The sequence below is a fragment of the Aspergillus japonicus genome (genome assembly GCF_003184785.1).
Source record: "Aspergillus japonicus CBS 114.51 unplaced genomic scaffold BO86scaffold_2, whole genome shotgun sequence".
In the NCBI taxonomy this organism is placed as follows: Eukaryota; Fungi; Ascomycota; class Eurotiomycetes; order Eurotiales; family Aspergillaceae; genus Aspergillus; species Aspergillus japonicus.
The window spans coordinates 997,919-1,015,933 of record NW_020291639.1 but is presented as its reverse complement, the minus strand read 5'-3'; the positions used below and the strand labels follow the sequence as shown (position 1 = coordinate 1,015,933).

The 18,015-nt window shown below is 53.0% G+C and overlaps 6 protein-coding genes across 6 annotated transcripts; 3 read left to right on the top strand and 3 right to left on the bottom strand.

Moving 5' to 3' along the window:
• Window positions 1–210: 210 nt before the first annotated feature.
• Window positions 211–1,552, bottom strand: BO86DRAFT_301286 (mitochondrial 37S ribosomal protein mS35; the record flags this gene model as incomplete). Its single annotated transcript, XM_025667483.1, has 2 exons — window positions 211–827; window positions 991–1,552. The coding sequence occupies 2 exons, from the start codon at window positions 1,550–1,552 to the stop codon at window positions 211–213; spliced, it is 1,179 nt and encodes a 392-aa protein (XP_025532978.1).
• A 205-nt stretch (window positions 1,553–1,757) lies between these two features.
• Window positions 1,758–2,946, top strand: alg13 (N-acetylglucosaminyldiphosphodolichol N-acetylglucosaminyltransferase catalytic subunit ALG13). The gene is made up of 3 exons (XM_025671025.1): window positions 1,758–2,370; window positions 2,431–2,569; window positions 2,624–2,946. Exons 1-3 carry the CDS (start codon window positions 2,040–2,042, stop codon window positions 2,760–2,762), a joined length of 609 nt encoding a protein of 202 aa, XP_025532977.1. The 5' UTR covers window positions 1,758–2,039; the 3' UTR covers window positions 2,763–2,946.
• A 439-nt stretch (window positions 2,947–3,385) lies between these two features.
• BO86DRAFT_415045 (actin-related protein ArpA) lies at window positions 3,386–4,641 on the top strand (the record flags this gene model as incomplete). Its single annotated transcript, XM_025674881.1, has 3 exons — window positions 3,386–4,153; window positions 4,210–4,524; window positions 4,579–4,641. The coding sequence occupies 3 exons, from the start codon at window positions 3,386–3,388 to the stop codon at window positions 4,639–4,641; spliced, it is 1,146 nt and encodes a 381-aa protein (XP_025532976.1).
• Window positions 4,642–7,092: 2,451 nt separating this feature from the next.
• Window positions 7,093–8,094, bottom strand: BO86DRAFT_77513 (DUF3602 domain-containing protein). Its single transcript, XM_025677665.1, has one exon. It carries the CDS (start codon window positions 7,870–7,872, stop codon window positions 7,402–7,404), a length of 471 nt encoding a protein of 156 aa, XP_025532975.1. The 5' UTR covers window positions 7,873–8,094; the 3' UTR covers window positions 7,093–7,401.
• A 4,224-nt stretch (window positions 8,095–12,318) lies between these two features.
• BO86DRAFT_385072 (putative U1 snRNP complex component Yhc1) lies at window positions 12,319–13,802 on the top strand. Its single transcript, XM_025671024.1, has 5 exons — window positions 12,319–12,349; window positions 12,399–12,660; window positions 12,728–12,856; window positions 12,932–13,012; window positions 13,125–13,802. The coding sequence occupies exons 2-5, from the start codon at window positions 12,594–12,596 to the stop codon at window positions 13,475–13,477; spliced, it is 630 nt and encodes a 209-aa protein (XP_025532974.1). The 5' UTR covers window positions 12,319–12,349; window positions 12,399–12,593; the 3' UTR covers window positions 13,478–13,802.
• A 979-nt stretch (window positions 13,803–14,781) lies between these two features.
• BO86DRAFT_77472 (transient receptor potential ion channel family protein) lies at window positions 14,782–17,379 on the bottom strand. The gene is made up of 2 exons (XM_025677663.1): window positions 16,831–17,379; window positions 14,782–16,763 (listed from the first exon to the last, which is right to left on the bottom strand). The coding sequence occupies exons 1-2, from the start codon at window positions 17,201–17,203 to the stop codon at window positions 14,908–14,910; spliced, it is 2,229 nt and encodes a 742-aa protein (XP_025532973.1). The 5' UTR covers window positions 17,204–17,379; the 3' UTR covers window positions 14,782–14,907.
• Between the last annotated feature and the right edge of the window lie 636 nt (window positions 17,380–18,015).

Here is an 18,015-nt window from a genome sequence, read left to right as displayed (position 1 = left end):
CGAGCTCCAAGACCAGACACACATCATACACACATATATAGACAAAAGTCCCTGAGCCCCCGGCAAATGATTCCCCAAGACGGGATTATCCATCGTCACACCCGTACACACGCGCGCGCGTGCATTAATCATTAGAGTCTCATGTGGGCGTGGGAGGAAGGGGAGGGGAGGGGAGGGTTGGATTCTCTGCGCACAATCTCCTCCCCGCCCTCAGCGCATTCTACGCTGCGGGGTTCTCGCCCCGACCTTGACACCGACCTTCCCGCCCTTCTGGTCCTCCTTGCCGGGGAGCCTGGCCATGGGGGCGGAGCTCAGCGCGGGCAGGGTCTTGATGGCCTCGGAGATGATCTGGTTCCCGTCGACGACGCCGTCGGGTAGTTGCTCCAGCTTGCGGGCCGTCTGGGCGGCGCGGTGGGCGTCGAGCTCGCGGCGGCGCTCGGGGGTCATGGCCCACTCGTCGGGGAAGCGGAGGCGGGTCTTGGGCTTGTGGTGGCGGAGGTCGAGCGGGACGTCGGCGAAGCTGTCGCCTTCCTTGGCCTCCTTGATCAGGGTCTGGATCAGGTCACCCAGGTAGCGCTTGTTCTGGGCGCGGTGCTGGAACTTCTCGCACGACATGCGCACGATGTCGGTGTCCGGGTTGTAGCGCACGCCGACGAGCTTGAGGAATGTCTGGCGCTGGGCCTCGGTCAGGTGCGTGGGGGTCAGATCCTTGGAGGCCAGCTCGACCACCACCTTGTGCTGCGCCGGGTGCTCTTCTCCCAAGTAGGTCGTGTACCGGAAGCGGAGGATGTGGGTTTCGGGAGGCAGGGTGAAGGGTTTGGCGAGTTCTGTGAAAGAGAGAGGGGGATTCAAGTTAGCTAAACCTGCGCTTTTTTTTTTTCTGGATGGTGCTTCGTTCTCAAGCTGGGGGTAGGGATCAAGTTCAAGTAGATGCTACTCCCCCCCCCCCCCCCCGGGAGTCAACGAAGCGCGGAAGGGGGCAAGTCATACTGCTCAATGACGGCATATCCCAGGCGGCGATCCGCGCGTATTCTCTGATCTCACGGTGCTCTTCCAGCTCGGCATAGGCCATGGTCGTGATGTCGTCGTCGTTGAATTCGTCGTCCATATCGTCGGTAATACCGAACTCGTCGGGCTCCTCCTCCGCCCAGAATCCCTTGGGCCGGAAGTCTGTAGCCAGAAAGCGAAAGGGTTCGACGTGCTTGTCAATCGCGGCGATTCTCTGGTCGACCTCCGCCATGCGGGCCTTGCGTTTTTCCGGGTCGTTGAATTCGGCGATCATGCTCTTGTTCACCTCGTCGAAGGCCGCGCGGTCTTCCGGGGACATCATGTCGTACAGGGACCGCTGCTCCGGGGTCAGGTTCTCGGGCGAGTACTCCGGCAGGTTGGGGTAATCCTCCAGGCGCCGTGGGCGAGCCTCAGGGATGACCGGATCTTCGGGCATGCGGGAGAGCGGCGTGGCGGAGAAGGAGCGGAAGGAGTGGTTGGCGATGGGACCTCTCCGGGCCAGGGAGAAGGCCGAGCGGCCCAGAGACCTGGCTACTGAGGCCATTGTGAGGAGAGGGAGAGGAGAAATGAGGGAGGGAGGTGTGGTGGGCGGAGGATTGGAGGGTTTGGATGTTTTTTTGATGGTGATGGGGATTGGATGGGATTGGACTGGGCACTATGCCTTTTTGGGAAGGCGGCCCTTTCAGCTGAGCGACCGCCATCCCAATTGCTGGACATTCCGGACAGTATGCGACTCGAGTAAGTGGTCAGTTAGCTTCGCATCTTATCATTTCCTATGTAACAAGCAACATTAACTGACGTCTGCAGAGATATGTCCTGAGTCACTTATATTAACTAAAATGCCTGTCTGACGATCCCATTCAATTAAGCCCAAATCAGGCATGCATACCTCTGTCTAGCTGGCTGGTGCCTAGTCACAGTGCTGATAATCAACTTCTTAATCCCCCACCTACTACTTGGCTACATATTCCCGAGTATTTGCTCTGTTAATCGATCCACTATCCCATCGATATACAAATAAGCCTTCCACCATGGCGATGCCGGACCAATCCCTGAAGTTCTGCTTCGTGACTGTGGGAGCTACCGCTTCTTTCAACCTCCTCATTCAGTCGGTACTAGAGCAAACCTTTCTACGTGAGCTGCGCGCACACGGTTACACCAACCTGCTGGTCCAGTACGGCAAAGACGGCAACATCCTCTTCGATGAATTCCTGCGCCAGTATCCTCCCGGTAGTGAGGGCCAGCACGGCCTGCTGATCGAAGGATTCGACTTCAATCCCGACGGATTGGACAATGAAATGCGTCTTGCCAAGGCCTGGCCCACGGAAGGTCGAGTTGGGGGTCTAATTGTCAGCCATGCCGGTATAGTTGTACCTTCGCTTGTTGACTTCCCAATGCGCAAGCTGACCACGATGACTCCAGGATCTGGCAGCATTATGGATGCATTGAGATTGGGCGTGCCTCTTGCGGTGGTACCGAACCCGACCCTCAAAGACAACCACCAGCAGGAGCTTGCCGATATCCTCCAAGAACAGGGTTATCTCATTTCGAGTCACTATCAGTAAATTCTTCACGCCCTGCTTGTGTGGTGGACGCCGAGCTGACCTCCAATTAGGGAGATTGCGACAGCAGTCGATAGGGCTGAACGCCTGCGAGTTCAGATGGCCAAATGGCCGCCGGTCTCCAAGGCCCAGGAAGTCCCCCCCCCAAGCTTGGATCAAGTCATGTCTGACGAATTGGGCTTCTTGGATTGATGGTCTGTCACGGCCCAGAGACTGATACTCATCACAAATGTATTATTGTGGACGAATTGCAATGGCGTTGCGGAGCGTGGGTACTTTTAGTATAGAATAGGAAGGGCTTTGGATGGTTGCAATCACCAATGGCGCATTAGCATCCATAGTTGAGGTTTAGTGGTTTTCGCTAACTATGAGCACGTTGATCATCTCTCCTCGATCTCAGATATAAACCCGAGGTACGTAGTATAAAAGAAGTATAGGAGAATGGGGTGTTAAAGAGAAGTTGAAGTCGAGGATTGTTGGTGGAGTGGCCCAAGCTTCTCCGCGCGGGCAGATCCAACTAAACCGACTGACTTACTTTCCCTTCCCCGAAACGCGCAAAAAGAACCACCACCGACTTTCTTGTCCTTTTCATCCCTTCCCTTTTCTGCCCTCCCACGCATTGCTCTTCTACCATCTATGTCTTTGGAAAACTGTATCTCATAAGCTCAAACGTATTCCGACCAATTCCTTCATCCTACCAGTCCTCTAACGCGGCCGCGGGGGCCTTCCACTGCATATAAACAATCGACGACCGAAAACACCCGCTCCGAACCTCAACCAGCGCTCCGCTTCCCCTTTCCTGCCCCCTCCCCACAATGGCAGAAGCCACCCTTCACAACGCCCCGATAGTCATCGACAATGGCAGCGGCACCATCCGCGCCGGCTTTGCGGGGGAGGAGATCCCCTCGTGCTTCTTCCCCTCGTTTGTCGGTCGGCCCAAACACCCGCGGGTGATGGCCGGTGGCCTGGAAGGCGACGTCTTCATCGGCTCCCGCGCCCAGGAGCTGCGCGGCCTGCTCAAGATTCGGTATCCGCTGGAGCACGGCATCGTCACGGACTGGGACGACATGGAGAAGATCTGGCACTATGTGTACGAGAACGAACTGAAGACGCTGCCGGAGGAACACCCCGTGCTCTTGACGGAGCCACCGCTCAACCCGCGCAAGAACCGCGATGCCGCCGCCCAGATCATGTTCGAAACCTTCAACGTCCCCGCGCTGTACACCTCCATCCAGGCCGTCCTGTCGCTATACGCGTCCGGCCGGACGACGGGCGTGGTGCTCGATTCAGGGGATGGCGTGTCCCACGCGGTGCCGGTGTTCGAGGGCTTTGCCATCCCCAACAGCATCCGGCGGATCGACGTCGCCGGGCGGGACGTGACGGAGCAGCTGCAGCTGCTGCTCCGCAAGAACGGCCATGTGCTGCATACCAGCGCGGAGAAGGAGGTGGTGCGCATGATCAAGGAGAAGGTGTGCTACGTGTCGCTGGACCCCAAGCGGGAGGAGAAGGATTGGATGAACAACTACCACAAGTCGGAGACCAAGTCGGTGGACTATGCTTTGCCGGACGGGCACAAGATCAAGGTACGAGTTTGTGATGCGTGGACGCGACATGTTTTTCTCTAACAAGCTACGCATAGATCGGGCAAGAACGCTACCGCGCGCCGGAGATCCTCTTCGACCCGGAGCTCATCGGTCTGGAGTATCCGGGAGTGCATCAGATTGTCCAAGATGCGATCACCCGGACGGATCTCGACCTGCGCAAGTCCCTGTACCTCAACATTGTCCTCTCCGGAGGCTCGACATTATGCAAGAACTTCCCGGATCGGTTGATGCGGGAGATCAAGCGCTTGGCTGTGGAGGACATGAAGATCCGGATCTCGGCTCCTGCTGAGCGGAAATACACGACCTGGATTGGAGGAGGTATCCTCGCTGGTTTGAGCACATTCCGCAAGGTAATCGTCCCGCATTCGAAATTGCTTAGAGTGATGGCTAACGAGGACCACCAGATGTGGGTGAGCGCGGACGAATGGCACGAAGATCCCGAGATTATTCACCGGAAGTTCGCTTAATCGTGATGCATCGCAGGACGACGTCCCGATTGAGGACAACATGACATGATCGACGGACAACGACCCCATCGCGCAGAAGTCAGTGGATGCATCTAAGGGCACGAATGACGAGCATGCACGAAGGGGATGGCTGTCTAAGCTGGTCCCTGAAGAAGTCCGGGGCCAACCCATAACCAACAGCAGCCTTTCCATTAGATACCCCTGCACCCTTTTCAATCTCTCTGCCTTCGACACTCCAAACAACTATCCACCTCTTCTAAAGCACCCCAGATGATACGTTTCGTGCATATATTCCTCGACGACCATACAACCTATCACTTCTATGTATGCCCCTATGCACGTGCACGCGCACGCGTACACGCAACCGAGACAAGGTGCATCCGATCCCAACTGTCACACCTCTCGGCTTGGCAAGTATCGTCACTGGCCTTGCTGGGACGGATCATTCACCAAGCCAATCGCAATCTGAGGTCTTCGACATGAATTCTCAGTGGTGCTGGGGAGTGATTTTAACGAGTAAATTGAGCGATGACAATCAACATTTCCCTCTTGCTCCTTGTCAAGTGGTCTCCAACCTCTTCCCTTTGACTGTACTTTTTTTGTGTAAATATTGGATGGCATAGATGAGATGAGATGGATGAGCGATTGACCCAGTTTCTTGAATGACCGCTGCATGGCACCGCACCTCTTCCCACTTCCGGGAAAGTCTTTGCGACCTGCAACCCAGCGCCGAATATCGGGCTGAGGGAGCGCGCAAAGAGAATCCACCGTACTGTACGTTTGACAATAACAACAGCCAATCTAATGGAGTAGCGTGCGCGCAGATGGTGACACCAAGCGCACCAAGCCCAGCCCCTCGGTCCCAAAGCCCACCCAACTAGTGGCTGTATGCTATACTATACTGTTCCACCATGTTGACACCGTCAGGCAGGGCGATAGGTCGAGTAGTCCAGCCTAGAAATAAGTCGCCGTGCTCTTGGGTCTACATGTTTCCGACCAATTGCGTAAGGGATCTCTTCTTGCATGGAAATCCAAGTCCTACTATCTGTCCAACCCTCCTCATATGGAACTGTTTCGTGTTAAGGAAACCCTCAGGGTAGACTCCTACGGCGGTGTCCATTGACAGAGAAAAGACGTGACGTGGTATAGTATCGCACGGTGATGGCCGACGACAAGAGACATGAAGAAGGGCCAGTGAAAAAAAAAAAAAAAAAAAAAAACTTACAGTACAGTCGCCCTCAGGCAATCTGGCAATCTGGCAACCCCATACATCCAAATCGTTCAACCTTCCGTTACCCTACCGAGTTGCAAGTATACCTTATTTCTTTACTAAAGTACCCAGCCCCTACCAACATGACCAGGACATGACCACAATCCCCAGTCCACTCAGTCGTTCGGCAATTTACCATGGAGACAATCCGATACCCCCAAAGACCAGACAAAATCCACCCAGCTCATCGAAGAATCTCTTGATGAATTCCCACAATTACGAACCCCCCCCCAAAAACCTCGCCACAGTGTACAGTACAATAGTACGTATGACACCGATTTATGTAATATGTGATATGTACTGTACAGCACAAGCACAGCTCTCGATCAACCTCTCGAATGGAATCTAGACCCGATCCTGATGAACCCCCCCAATCCACTCGAGCCTCGGGGTGCGTGCTGGAGGAAAGAAAGAAAGAAAGAAAGAAAGAAAGAAAGAGAAAGGCTTTCTTTCATCATAAGTAGGTCAAGGGTTTTAAGGTTTGGTTGGAGCCATCCCGAGCGAGGTGCGGGCTGTGGTGGTTCACTGAAGGCTGGGCCCTGGCTGACATCTCCGCCGCCGCCCCCGGATTCTTTCGTCCTTTCGTACGAGTACGAGTACTCGAGTTGGAGACTCGACTCGGGAGGTCTCCACTCTTGCTTAGGGATTGAGTTTGTGTTGCGAGGATGACTTTCGTCCTCTCTCTATCGCGTTTGCACTCTCTGGGTTTTGTGTGGGTATTGGGTTGCTGGGTCTGTGCTACTGTACTCTTGGGGTTTGGGATGGCTAGGTATGTCTACTGTAAGGGGAGGGTGGTTTTACAGTATTGGAGGGAAAAGGTTTGGCTTGTCTGTTCTTGGTTTCATTGCACACGCTCTCGGGGAAGTAGCTAGCTAAGGGGTTGTACAGGAGATAGTGTTCTGCTCATTCATTCGTTCATGTGTGAGGAATGGAGGAATTTCAAGTACATGAGCTGTAGCTTTGAGTATGTTGCGATGCGGTGGATGAAGGTCCCAGGATTGTTGTGTTGAAGTTTGAATGGCAGACAAGACAAAAGGAAAAAAAAAAAAAAAAAAAAGAGAGGGGAAAAAATGCCATGCGATGTTGATCCAGTATTGAATCAAATTTCAAACATAGCTGGGTGGGGTATCATGTTGAAGAGATGTGAATGCGATTCGAAGGTTGAAAGTTGAGATGAGTGTTTCAAATCTCATGGAGTGTAAACAGTAGCACCCCTTGTTGGTTGACGGTTGAAGGTTCAAAGAAATTAGATAGATGCGTAGTTGGGCGGAGAACAAATGCAGGTAGAGGTCGAATCCCCCCGAGCCGGAAAAGTAAGGCGGCAAAATCAAGAACTTTTTTTGGGTGGGAGTCGTAAAGTCGTGAGTCATGATCCAGAAGGACGAAGTTCGCAGGCGCTTTGGTGAACAAGCAGAGGCTGATAAATGAATAAGTTGGAAAGTCGCAAAGGACTGCTTCTTTGGTGGGTTGGTTGTCCCGGGTTGGCTGGCTTAGGCCATGCCCCGGAGCTTGCCCCAGCCCTTATTTAGGCCTCGGAGAGCACGCTCGCGCGCGGAGCCAGAGCTGCTGCTGGTGCCGTTGCTGCTGGCGGAGAACTTGCGCGACAGACTGCTGGACGAGTCGTCGCTGAAGACCATGTTGCCGGCACCGCCGCGGCCGACGTGGTAGACGGGCGCGGCGCGGCGGAGCTCCCGTTCCAACTCCTCGTCGAAGCTGAAGATGGCGCGCTCGCTGCCACTGTGGACGTTGCCGGCGCCGCCCCGGCCAGACTTGAAGGTGCTGGGCACGCGCGAGTCGAGGCGCGTCAAGGACGCCGGTCCCGAGGCCGTCTGCGAGGGAGTGGTCTTGGTGCCCTTGAGATTGATGACATTGCCGGCGCCTCCACGAGCCGTGTGCAGAGCGGGACGGCCGGTGTGAGGAACCGAGGGGTGCGGTTCAATGACTCGATATGATCCCGGCATGGTGGATTGTGTTGAGTGTGTGTGTGTGTGTGTGTGTGTGTGTGTGTGTGTGTTGTATGTGGGTTGTGGTGGTGTGCGGGTATGAAGAGGTATGTATGCAATTGCGCTAATTGGCGATGACTCAATGCAGCGATGATGCAATGCGATGAGAGACAAGACGTGCAATTGGGACTCGGTTTATATGCGAATTGGTATCGAGTCGAGAGTGTGGGTATTAGGAGTGAATGGGTGAGGGGTGAGGATAGATATCCCACGCAGGCTGAACAGTGAAGTATGAGTATGAAGTGAAAGAAGACGCACAGCAGGGACTGTGGTTAAAGTATATGATTCAAAGAAGAAAAAGAGAAAGAAAAAATTTTCTTTTTCTCTTTTATTTTTCTTTTTCCCTGATGGAAATCCACACGCTTCTTTCAAGGATGTCGTGATGCTGGTACTAACTATCCACTATAGCCTCGACCCAGAGGTTGTGGCGGGGACGGAGTTATATAGAATGGGGGAGCAGCCCCCTTTGTGACGGCAGGACGACTCATGATTGCACCACGGGACAAGCCGAGTAAATTCAGTTGGAGCATTTCTGAGAATTCTGGGAATTATGGGAAGTGAATTTCCCATTCCAGGCACCGCAAAAGAAAGAGCCCGCCAAAGCCAGCCCAGCCAGGGTCACACGCGGTGGGAAGTGGAGCGCCAGCAAATTTTCTGCTGGAGCTGGAGAAAAAGACCGTGAAAAATGAGTGAAAAAAGAGTTTGCCGGCTGAACCGCGCGCATAACGTCGGATGCTGAGGCGGGCGCCTGTAAAAGCAGCATTGAGGAACGTGTGCGCGAGACCGCAGGACTGGTCGGGAAGCAGTGCTGCTTTTAGGCTGAGCCCAGTTGTTGCGATCATCTGACAAACAAGTTCCCACTCCCCGCGGGACTAAAACGTAACAGAAACTGCCCGCTGCACCAATCAGCCGCCGACGCAACGCCCAGTGCAGTTTCCTGGGGGTAATGGAAATGGTGGAAATGGTGGAAATGGGCTGGTCAGTCACGCGTCATCGTCGAGTCTTTTTTTTTTTTTTTTTTTTTTTTTACCTCAGTTCTTTGCATTTACTCAAGTAGTTGATGAATCTATTGAAGTGTAAGTAGGGATGGACTAATTGGAGGCTTTGGAGGTAAGGTGACAACAATTGCAACTATGCCAGTCTTGGCTCCCTCGTGGCTCAACGAGTACCTCGTAGCTCGTAGTTACTCCCTACTACTCATACTCAATTGAGTAGTTCTGAAATTGAGAGTACTCCGTATATTTTTATTCTTCTCAAATGAATTACTATTAGTAAATTAGTAAATAGTGGGTGGTGGGCAGATGCAGACAAGCCACGCTAACCCTCATTGCTGGGCGCTGGGCTGCTGCGTTTCCCCGCAAAAAGCCATCGGAGGAACAGTACACTTGCATCATCGCTGCCTTGGCCTCCCTCCCTCGCTGTACATTCAGAATACCTTCCATACTTCCCTTCGGTCACCTCAACAACGAGCCCAACAAGGGCGGATTGACCGCCATCCTGAGTACCCCTCGAGTACTGCGATTACGAGAGAAATTGCGCGAATGATGCCAGTTTTCAGGTAGTCATCCCACTGCAGGATGATGCTGATCAGGCACAACTAGCGGAATGAACGAGAAGAAGCTAATCCTGCCGTCGCTCGCAGCGTCTGAAGACGTTATTGTGCAGCCGCTTGCACCATTGTGTCCAAGTCCAAGTGTCCGTGTGTCGATGGAAAGGGGGAGAATCAGGAGAATCAAGGCATCACGGAATCACGGTGGTGGTTGAATCCTCGGTTTGTTGATGTTCGAGACCATCGACGTTTAGTCACGTTAGCCCCGATTGATCGTGCGAAGATCATCCACCATCCACCATCCACCCGCTGCCCCTCTTGCTCTCTCTCACCGCCCTTAATGAGATTGTGTGATTCAGTCCACTCCCTGCCCATCATGCTCATAGCCTCATTTCCATTGGCATTGGTGAGCTACAGAAAGAGCCTTGCTGGCCAGCCAGCCCCCGTTCTCTTCTTCATCATCGTCGTCGTCGTCGTCGTCGTCGTTGTCGTCTTCGCCTGCCTCGTCAGGTGGACAGCTGGAAATCCCACCCAAACCGACTCAGTCATCAGTCAACCCTGAGTAAGGAAGAGCCGCTAGCCCCAAGAGGGACAGCTTCCCCAGAATTAGCAGAATTTTTTTCCTGAAACGACTCAAACGAGGTGACCGGCCCTAATGGAGAGGGGCCAAACGAAGGATGACGATGGGACCCCCCACCCCTTTCTCCTCGAATGCCAGAAATGCCTCACTGTGCCAGTGTGCAATTCAGCCGGTGCACTGGCCATTGATGCTATTTTCCTCTCCTCGAGTCCTCCCAGGGGTATGAATTTTTCACCCTTTCCCCACACGACAGGGCTGCTGCGTTAGTCACCTTCCCGGGCCAGATTGGCGGTTATTGCGAGTGACACTTGGCGCTGGAAGACATCTCCAACTCTCCAACCGTCTCAGGGGAAGGAGAGGGGGGAGGAAGCCCTGAGGGGGCGCATAACCCCTCGGATTGTCGGATTGTCGGTAGTAGTGCATGGTTGTGTAAATTGCAGTGCATTCAGACATTTGCGAGAATTCTGGTTCCTGAATGGTCATGACAACCGAGCCGGTCCAGCCGGCAAATCGCCGGCTCCGCATGCATTACTGGCCTGAGGCGGCCAGGCGGCCACGGGAACGGTTCCAGTGAGGTTCGACTTGCTTCTTCCCCGGATTTTCCTGCCGGCATGGCTTGTTTCATCAGTCAGCATCTCCTCTAAGTTCTGAGGAAATAATCTTTCCCCTCTTTCCTAACCCCCGCGCTGCTGAGCATGACGTCCCCAACCAAACTTCACCTTCCTCTGAACTTCCGGATCATTACTCCGTAGCGAGGTCATTCCCCAACCCTCGGCTGATGCTGGATCACATTTTCCCCAAATGCTGGAAACGCCGACTACGCCGATTTGTGGGGGTAATGGCAGCACCTGATCATTACAAGTCCCTGACTCCCCGCGGACAAGGTCATGAACCACTCCTTACCGTCCCTTGAATCCGGGGATAGAGTGATACGTGTAGAGATCCAATTTTGGACCTCGAGTACGCGAGAGGCAAGAACATGATGACTCACGGGACCAGCCCTTCTGCCAGTGGCCACTTCGTCGACCTGCTCGGGGCGTTCCCCCTTCCCCCAGCTGCGGTGCAATTACCATCCAAGGAACCACCCCCGGGGCTCCGGATTATCTCCTCTGCTGCCCTGATGATCATGAATAATCCTAGCCAGTCGAGACTTTTTCAATCACCGTTTTTCGAGGTGTTCTGCATGGTTGGATATTCTCTATTTGCTGCTTTCACCTTCGCTTGTTTGGCCTCCTGGCAATGCAAGGTGCCCAACAGTCGAGGCTCGTTTGGGCCTCGATCTCAATAGAGGATCTCATTGTAAGAGCAAGGAACCGAGGGTCGTTTGAGCTTCCTTCCTTCGTCAGAGTGACTGTTGTGGCTCATTTCTCTCGACCTTGTCGTAGACATAGATAGTGGCGTCAACTGTGAGTCAACTCTACCATCTTCTGATGTCTAGCTGGCAGTCTGCGAGGCTGAAATCTGGTCGGCAAGTGAGTTCATCATCTGCTCGGTGTATAGATCTCGCCAGATGGGTCTCATACTCGCGTGGAATCCAGTTTGTCATGCCCGCGGCGTTCTATCGGTAAAGCCAACGTGCAGCAGATATGGATATATGTTCTAGGACAGCCCACCTCGAGACTGCTGATCGTGATCAAGGCAGTTGCTATCCGCCGCAGACAATGGGAAATCACTCGCAGAGTGGATGCATAGCCGTAGTATAGCATAGTTGGCACAAGACCACATGCCTCAACAAACACATTTGAACACGAGGAGATCTCTGGGATCATGCAAAACTTCGGTTTCCAGTCAAGATATTGCACCATTACACTGTCCCACGAACAGTCCCCGTTGTAGCATTGAATCTTTGGCAAAGTCTGTGAAGGGACTGCTGTCTCACCAGCTCAGGATAGTTTTCGTATCGACTGATAAGAAGTCCACACATATGCATGCACGCAATGTGCCGACTTAATGCAGCTGCTTTTCGGCACGATCCAGGAACTGTTCTATATATTGGATGCCTGAGGCTCCAAGACCGGGCTGAGTATTCTGCCCAATGATACCGCCTTGATATCGTCTCGAACTCCGCCGCCAGTCATTCGTCTCCGACTCAGTCAAAAATTCCGAGTATCCAACAATTCTACGCGCTAAACTCATACCTCAACAATTTGAACACCCGACTCTCATTTCTAGCTCATACGAACCGCGCTTCACACACTTTGAACGAACCGTCCCGTCCAAGCGCAACGCGCCGATCGAGCGCTGCTGAGCGAAGCTTAATCCGCCTCCCAAGAGCAATCGCTATCTCAAGATCAAGATGCCCAAATATAAGTATTCGATCAGTTATTTACCAGAAACCTACTGACTACTCCTCACTCTTCTGTAGGTCATATTCTACTCTTACACCATTCTCGACCTACGCGATTCCAGTGGTCTCGTGCCTGCGACATCAAGAACTCCGTGCACATCGCGAGATCCCATCCTAGTACCTTCCAGCCACGCCACAACTGAACTGACCGACAACTTTATACAACAGGTGACTACTGCGATGTCTACCTTACGCATGACTCGATGAGTGTGCGCAAGGCGCACAACTCTGGCCGCAACCATTTGAGAAACGTTGTGGAGTACTACCAACGTACGACGTCCCTCGTCCGATGTCAGCCCTGCAATGAGTCCGCAACCATTATCTAATATCTTCACAGAGATCGGACAAGAAAAGGCTCAATCCGTCATTGACTCCATCACATCATCATACGCCGCCGAAGGCCAGGCTGTACCCAACCCTGCGATGGTTCCTCCGGGCGCCTACCCCCCTCCCTTTGGATTCCCCGGTATGTTTCGCAAACCGTGCCCCAACGCTCCGCACGAATCGAAAGATTGATCGACGACTGATTGATTGCTTCCAGGCCGCCCAGGTCAACTGCCTCCTCCTCCCTTCGGGATGCCCGCACCTGGCGGAGCTCCCGGAGCCCCAGGCATGCCTCCTCGTACGTGCCCCCCAGTGCATACATACCTTGCGCCTCCCGCACGCAGCACTCTGCCCTCCTTAATCCCAAGCTATATAAATGTATAGATATATCTAGCTAACAAGACTCGCAGCCCCTGGAGCAAGAGGCCTTCCCTTCCCACCCCCGTTCCCCGGCGTCGGCGGCCCCGGTGCCCCTGGTGGTCTTCCGGCCCTACCCAATATGCCCCCCGGCGCCCAGGGATTCCCTCCCATCCCACCCCCCGGCGGATTCCCCGCTGGATTCCCCACGCCTCCTCCCGGTGCAGCAGGGTTCCCCGGCCTGCCTCCCCCGGGCCAGCTTCCGCCAGCCGGCTACAGTCCCAGCCCGACCCCCGGGATCAATGGCCCGCCCGGGTCCGATGCATATGCCCATGCTGCTCCACCCCCTGGCATGGGTCCTTCGTCTCTGCCTGGCCCGCCTCCGGGGTTGGGTGATAGACGATGAGAACCCTCCCCTCGAGGAGCTTAATGTCTTGATTGTTTCTACACATTGCATTTGATCTCATATCTTTTCCGCACCAAAACATCTCATGGACTCTGTCTGTCCCCACATGTTCGAAATTTACCTTTTATACCTCCCTCCACCTTGAACGCTTGGTCTGTTGCTTAGACTGTACTGTGGTCATGTTTCTCTTCCCTCTCTTTTCTCCATTTCTTCAAATCCTGGCGTGGTCTCTGAATATGATATTTGGGTTTTATCTTATCTGGTGTTATCATGTTTTTTTTTCCCTCTCTTTAAACGAAAGAAAGGAGGAGTGGAAACAGTTGATTAGGAGAATGAATAAGATGATGATTAGAAGCAAAAAACTTGTTGGCGTTCAGAAAATGGGCACCAGGCCTTGTGATGGGAACGCGTCCCCGGCGGCTGATTCGCTGGTAGATCTAAACCGCGCCGGTTTATATACGTAGCTGTCCCCCAATCTACAAGGTACAGCACCTGCAACAACTCGGTACATTTCCCGGCACGCATAGGGAATCAACGTGTCAAGTTCCATAGCCTACGATACTTCCGTCTTCTGTTCTCTTCTTCCCGTTCTCAAGGTTCCCTTTTCCCCGATACTCACAAGGAAGACAAACATACCACGGGATCGAGATCAATATACGCGATCTGGAAAAGGGACACACGAAGAACCAATCAAAACAAGCCTCTGCATTCTTCTTTCCCCCGTCTCCTCCCTTTTCTTTTTCTCTATTATTCGTACATCAAGGAAAGATATAAGGGAGAAAAATAATATATAGGATGAAAGTGTAAAAAAAAAAAAGAACAAAAAAGAGAATAAGTATATAAGGTAAAGCAGAAACCCCCCATAGCACAAAGAGTATAACCGATATATATCCAGGATCCTTTGTTGATTCAGAACGCCAGCGGTAGTAAAACGTGAGAGTAGCAGTAACAGTAGGAGGGAATAGGGAAAGATGGGGTTGATTGTAAGGAAGGAAGTAGTGAGCCCCCCCCCTCCGCCGGCCCGTGGCTCCCCCTTTTGGGAAAAAGGGGCGCCGGATGTCGGATCAGAGGTAGATGGATGGGTAATAGGTAGGTGTAGGCGGTCTAGGAAATGGAGAAGTCGGGTTGATGGGGAAGAGGAAAAAGGGGGCGGGAGGGGGCTCTCTGGTATATCATAGTATACGACAAGGGATGTAGGCAAAAAGCATGATAACAGAGAAAATGGATGAAGGTGGAAATCAGAAAGCGAGGAAAAAAAAAACAACGCACCTGGTGCGGGAAGAATTGAATAGGTAGTAGAAAGCTAGAATGGCTCGTGAATAGAATAGAATAGGAGTCAATCCATGCCTTCTCCCCGCACGCGCACACACACAAGGCCATAATTTCATCACAAGCAAGGCTAGAAAGCAATTCAGGTGAATTCTTCAACTTCAGTGATCATATCCTGCTCCTCTTTGCCATGGACTCGGGTTGTTTTGTTGCCGGTATGCGTGTGGGTTTTGCATGGGAGAGGAGGTGTAACCACGCGGCACAGGCGATGGTGAGCGTCCAAAATTGGCGTCATGCGAGCCATTGCGGTTGTCGCTGGGGAATAGCGGCAACGAAGGGTCCACAGGGGAGGCCGGCGAGCGCGCAGCGTGGTTCGGCGAGGGCTCAGGAGCCTCAAGGTTCTGACGGCTGACACTGGCCCCGTTACCGCTGGAGAAAGACGCGTTATCATCTTCAAACGGACTGGACTTGTAGGGCGAATTCTTCATGTCGCCACGGGCCGTCGCACCCAAGGCATCCAGTTCGGTCGTCAGCTGGCTGCCCGACTTGATGAATGAACCCCGGTCATCCCTCATCGGCTGATAGCGTGTGTCCGGGTTCTTGGATACAATGGCGTAGATAGAAGCGACCAACACCATGATCAAGAGCACGAGGGCGAAGATTGCGTTGATCACGAAGAACACGACGCCCATGACACCAGTAACAATGCCGGGTTGATTGAAGACATTCGAGAAGAAGAGGAGGAAGATGACGTTAAGAAAGTTGATCGCAGCGATGGCGATGTTGTAGATGTTGGTTTTCTTATCCATCCACGGACGCAGCACACTAACTGCGATGAGCATGCAGGCCTCGATAATGACCAAGGCAATAGTCTGGACAACAGGAGCCGGTTGACTCAAGCCAATGAACATGCCCTTAACGAAGATATAGCCGAGGAAAGGAAGAATGAAGTAGTATGCAGTTGCGCGATATTGCACATACAAGAAACCCCACTTGTTCAGGCAGGTTGGGTCAGAGAAGAGAATATAGGCCGGATTTTTGTGCATCACAGTTGATCGGTTTGCTAGGCGGAGCACCTTGAGAGATGCCCAACCCAGAGCGGCGACCACCGACAGGAACATGACGATGGCCAGAACCACCTCCGCAGCCGAGTCGCGCTGGGTAAGCTCCCATAGACACAAAACAGCCATTTGGGGAAAGCCGATCAGCGTCAGCCGGAAGAGAATGCCACGGGCTACCACTTTCCAGCCGTTCCGGAAGTCCTGGAACTTGTTGCTCTTCATCCTACCCTGCTTGGCTAACAGTTCACAGCCAAGCTTGAAAAGGCCGACCAAGATCATGACCAGAGCAACAAAGACAACAAAGAAGATGAGACCAGTCATAAAGATGTTCGTCGATTCGATTTTGGCCTTGAAACCAACACGCTCGATACCTCGTACAATGACAGTAGAATCGGTCGCTGTCTTGCTGTTCCCTGAGGCACGCTTGCGCATATAATTCAGATAGCCGCTTGCTCGTCTGAAAATGCCTTGTTCCTCAAGCTCGAGGTCACGTTTTCTACGTTTGTAGGTTGCGACCGAAGTTGTTGAAAGACTCGATAGTAGCGTCGCAGCGGTACCTCCGGTGGCTCTCTGATACCAAGTACAGATATCCTCCAAAAAGCCGACATGGATGATACCCATACTCCACTGGAAATTTTGGGTCCACGCTTCAACGATCGGGGGCATATGCACCGATGTCATGCCAATCATGGCCTGAGACTGCATGAAGCTGAACAAGGAAAGGGCATTGGCTGCGACATGGGCTGCGGTGTTTGAGTGCCCCAATCCCGAGGTGATGGCAGAGGCGGCGAGACCTAATCCGGAGATGACAGCAGTCGCCCAGCCGACACCCTTTTGATAAACCGTCTGGCCGTTCGAAAGCTCCGCCTCCATGCAGGTGATGCTGGAGTTCGTTGACGTGGAATTGATGTAGATACGCACACTAGCGTCGAGATCGGGAACAGTATAGGCGATGCCTGATAGGGAGCGGTTAGCAGGCCAAGGCGCTGGAAGGTATCGCCCTTGCCATGGGGCGCTACTCACCTGGGATATCTTTGATCACCGACTCGGGGATGGTCAAGGTAGCTTTGGCAACATCAATGGCACCGGTGTTCATAGGACAGAGACCCGCGATGCCCATTTCACATGGATCCAGGGTCTCTGACAAGACACTGATGCCGTAGGCTGTGAGCTGCAATTCCGCAGTGACATAGCCGGAAATCGCTGATACTCCATCGAAGCTGAAAGCGAGTGAGCGGTTGCCGGGAGTGAATACGACGCTGAAGTAGGTAACAGTGAAGTTGTTGCTCGCTTGACATAGATTGAGAGCGCTGGATTCGATCAACCTGATGGCAGTCACCTGCAGGGTGTTGAGCAAGGCGAGGAAAAGCCCGAAGAGGATGGAGGATAATCGCATATTGACCGAGCCGTGTCCGACGACAACAATATCATCAACTGCCACGGAGGGGATCTGTCAAATATTTTATGTAGTAATGCGGAGAAGACGTAGTTATCGGGGCGGTCAAATCGAAGGGTGGTACTCCAGAGCACCAACTTGGCGCGAGCCGAAAGCGGAAGTCGTGGGAAGTCGAATGTCGTCCTGCGGGAGGGTTTTAATGAATCAGGTTCCAGGGAAGAGATGCTTCCAAATGGTCGATGGTTGAGATGGTTCGGTAGTCTAGGAACGTATCGTTGCGAATTACGGTTCACAACGTCATTGATGGCTCAAGGCGGTAGTTGGTAGAAGAAACAGGGTAAATGATCGGCTAAGTAATTCTATTTAGTCAAAGGAGTGACGAAGATGCAGTAGTTCGAGTATATAAGCGAGTGTCAGACTGGAAGTCGAGTAGTTTTTGAGAGAAAGCGAGTGTATAAGTTTTTTTTTAAAAAAAAAAAATTGGAGAAATTTGAATAATGAGTGAGCGTGGACGGTGACACACACAGTATGGCCCTGGAAGGTTGTCGGGAGGAGGGGTGGGTGGTGGTGGTGGTGGTAGTGGAAGAAAGGGACAGGAGACCGGGTCGAATTCGGGTGCCTGAGTCTCCTCCCTTAAAGTGGGTGCGCTGCTTAAGAGACGGACGACGTTCACACCCTCCTGCAGTCAAGTGAAGGGCAAGTCGAGCAGAACGAAAGAGAGAGAGAGAGAGAGAGAGAGAGAGAAACGAAGGGAAAAGAAGGTAAGTACAAAGTACAAGGGAAGCGAAAGAAGAGAATGGAGAGACCTCTCT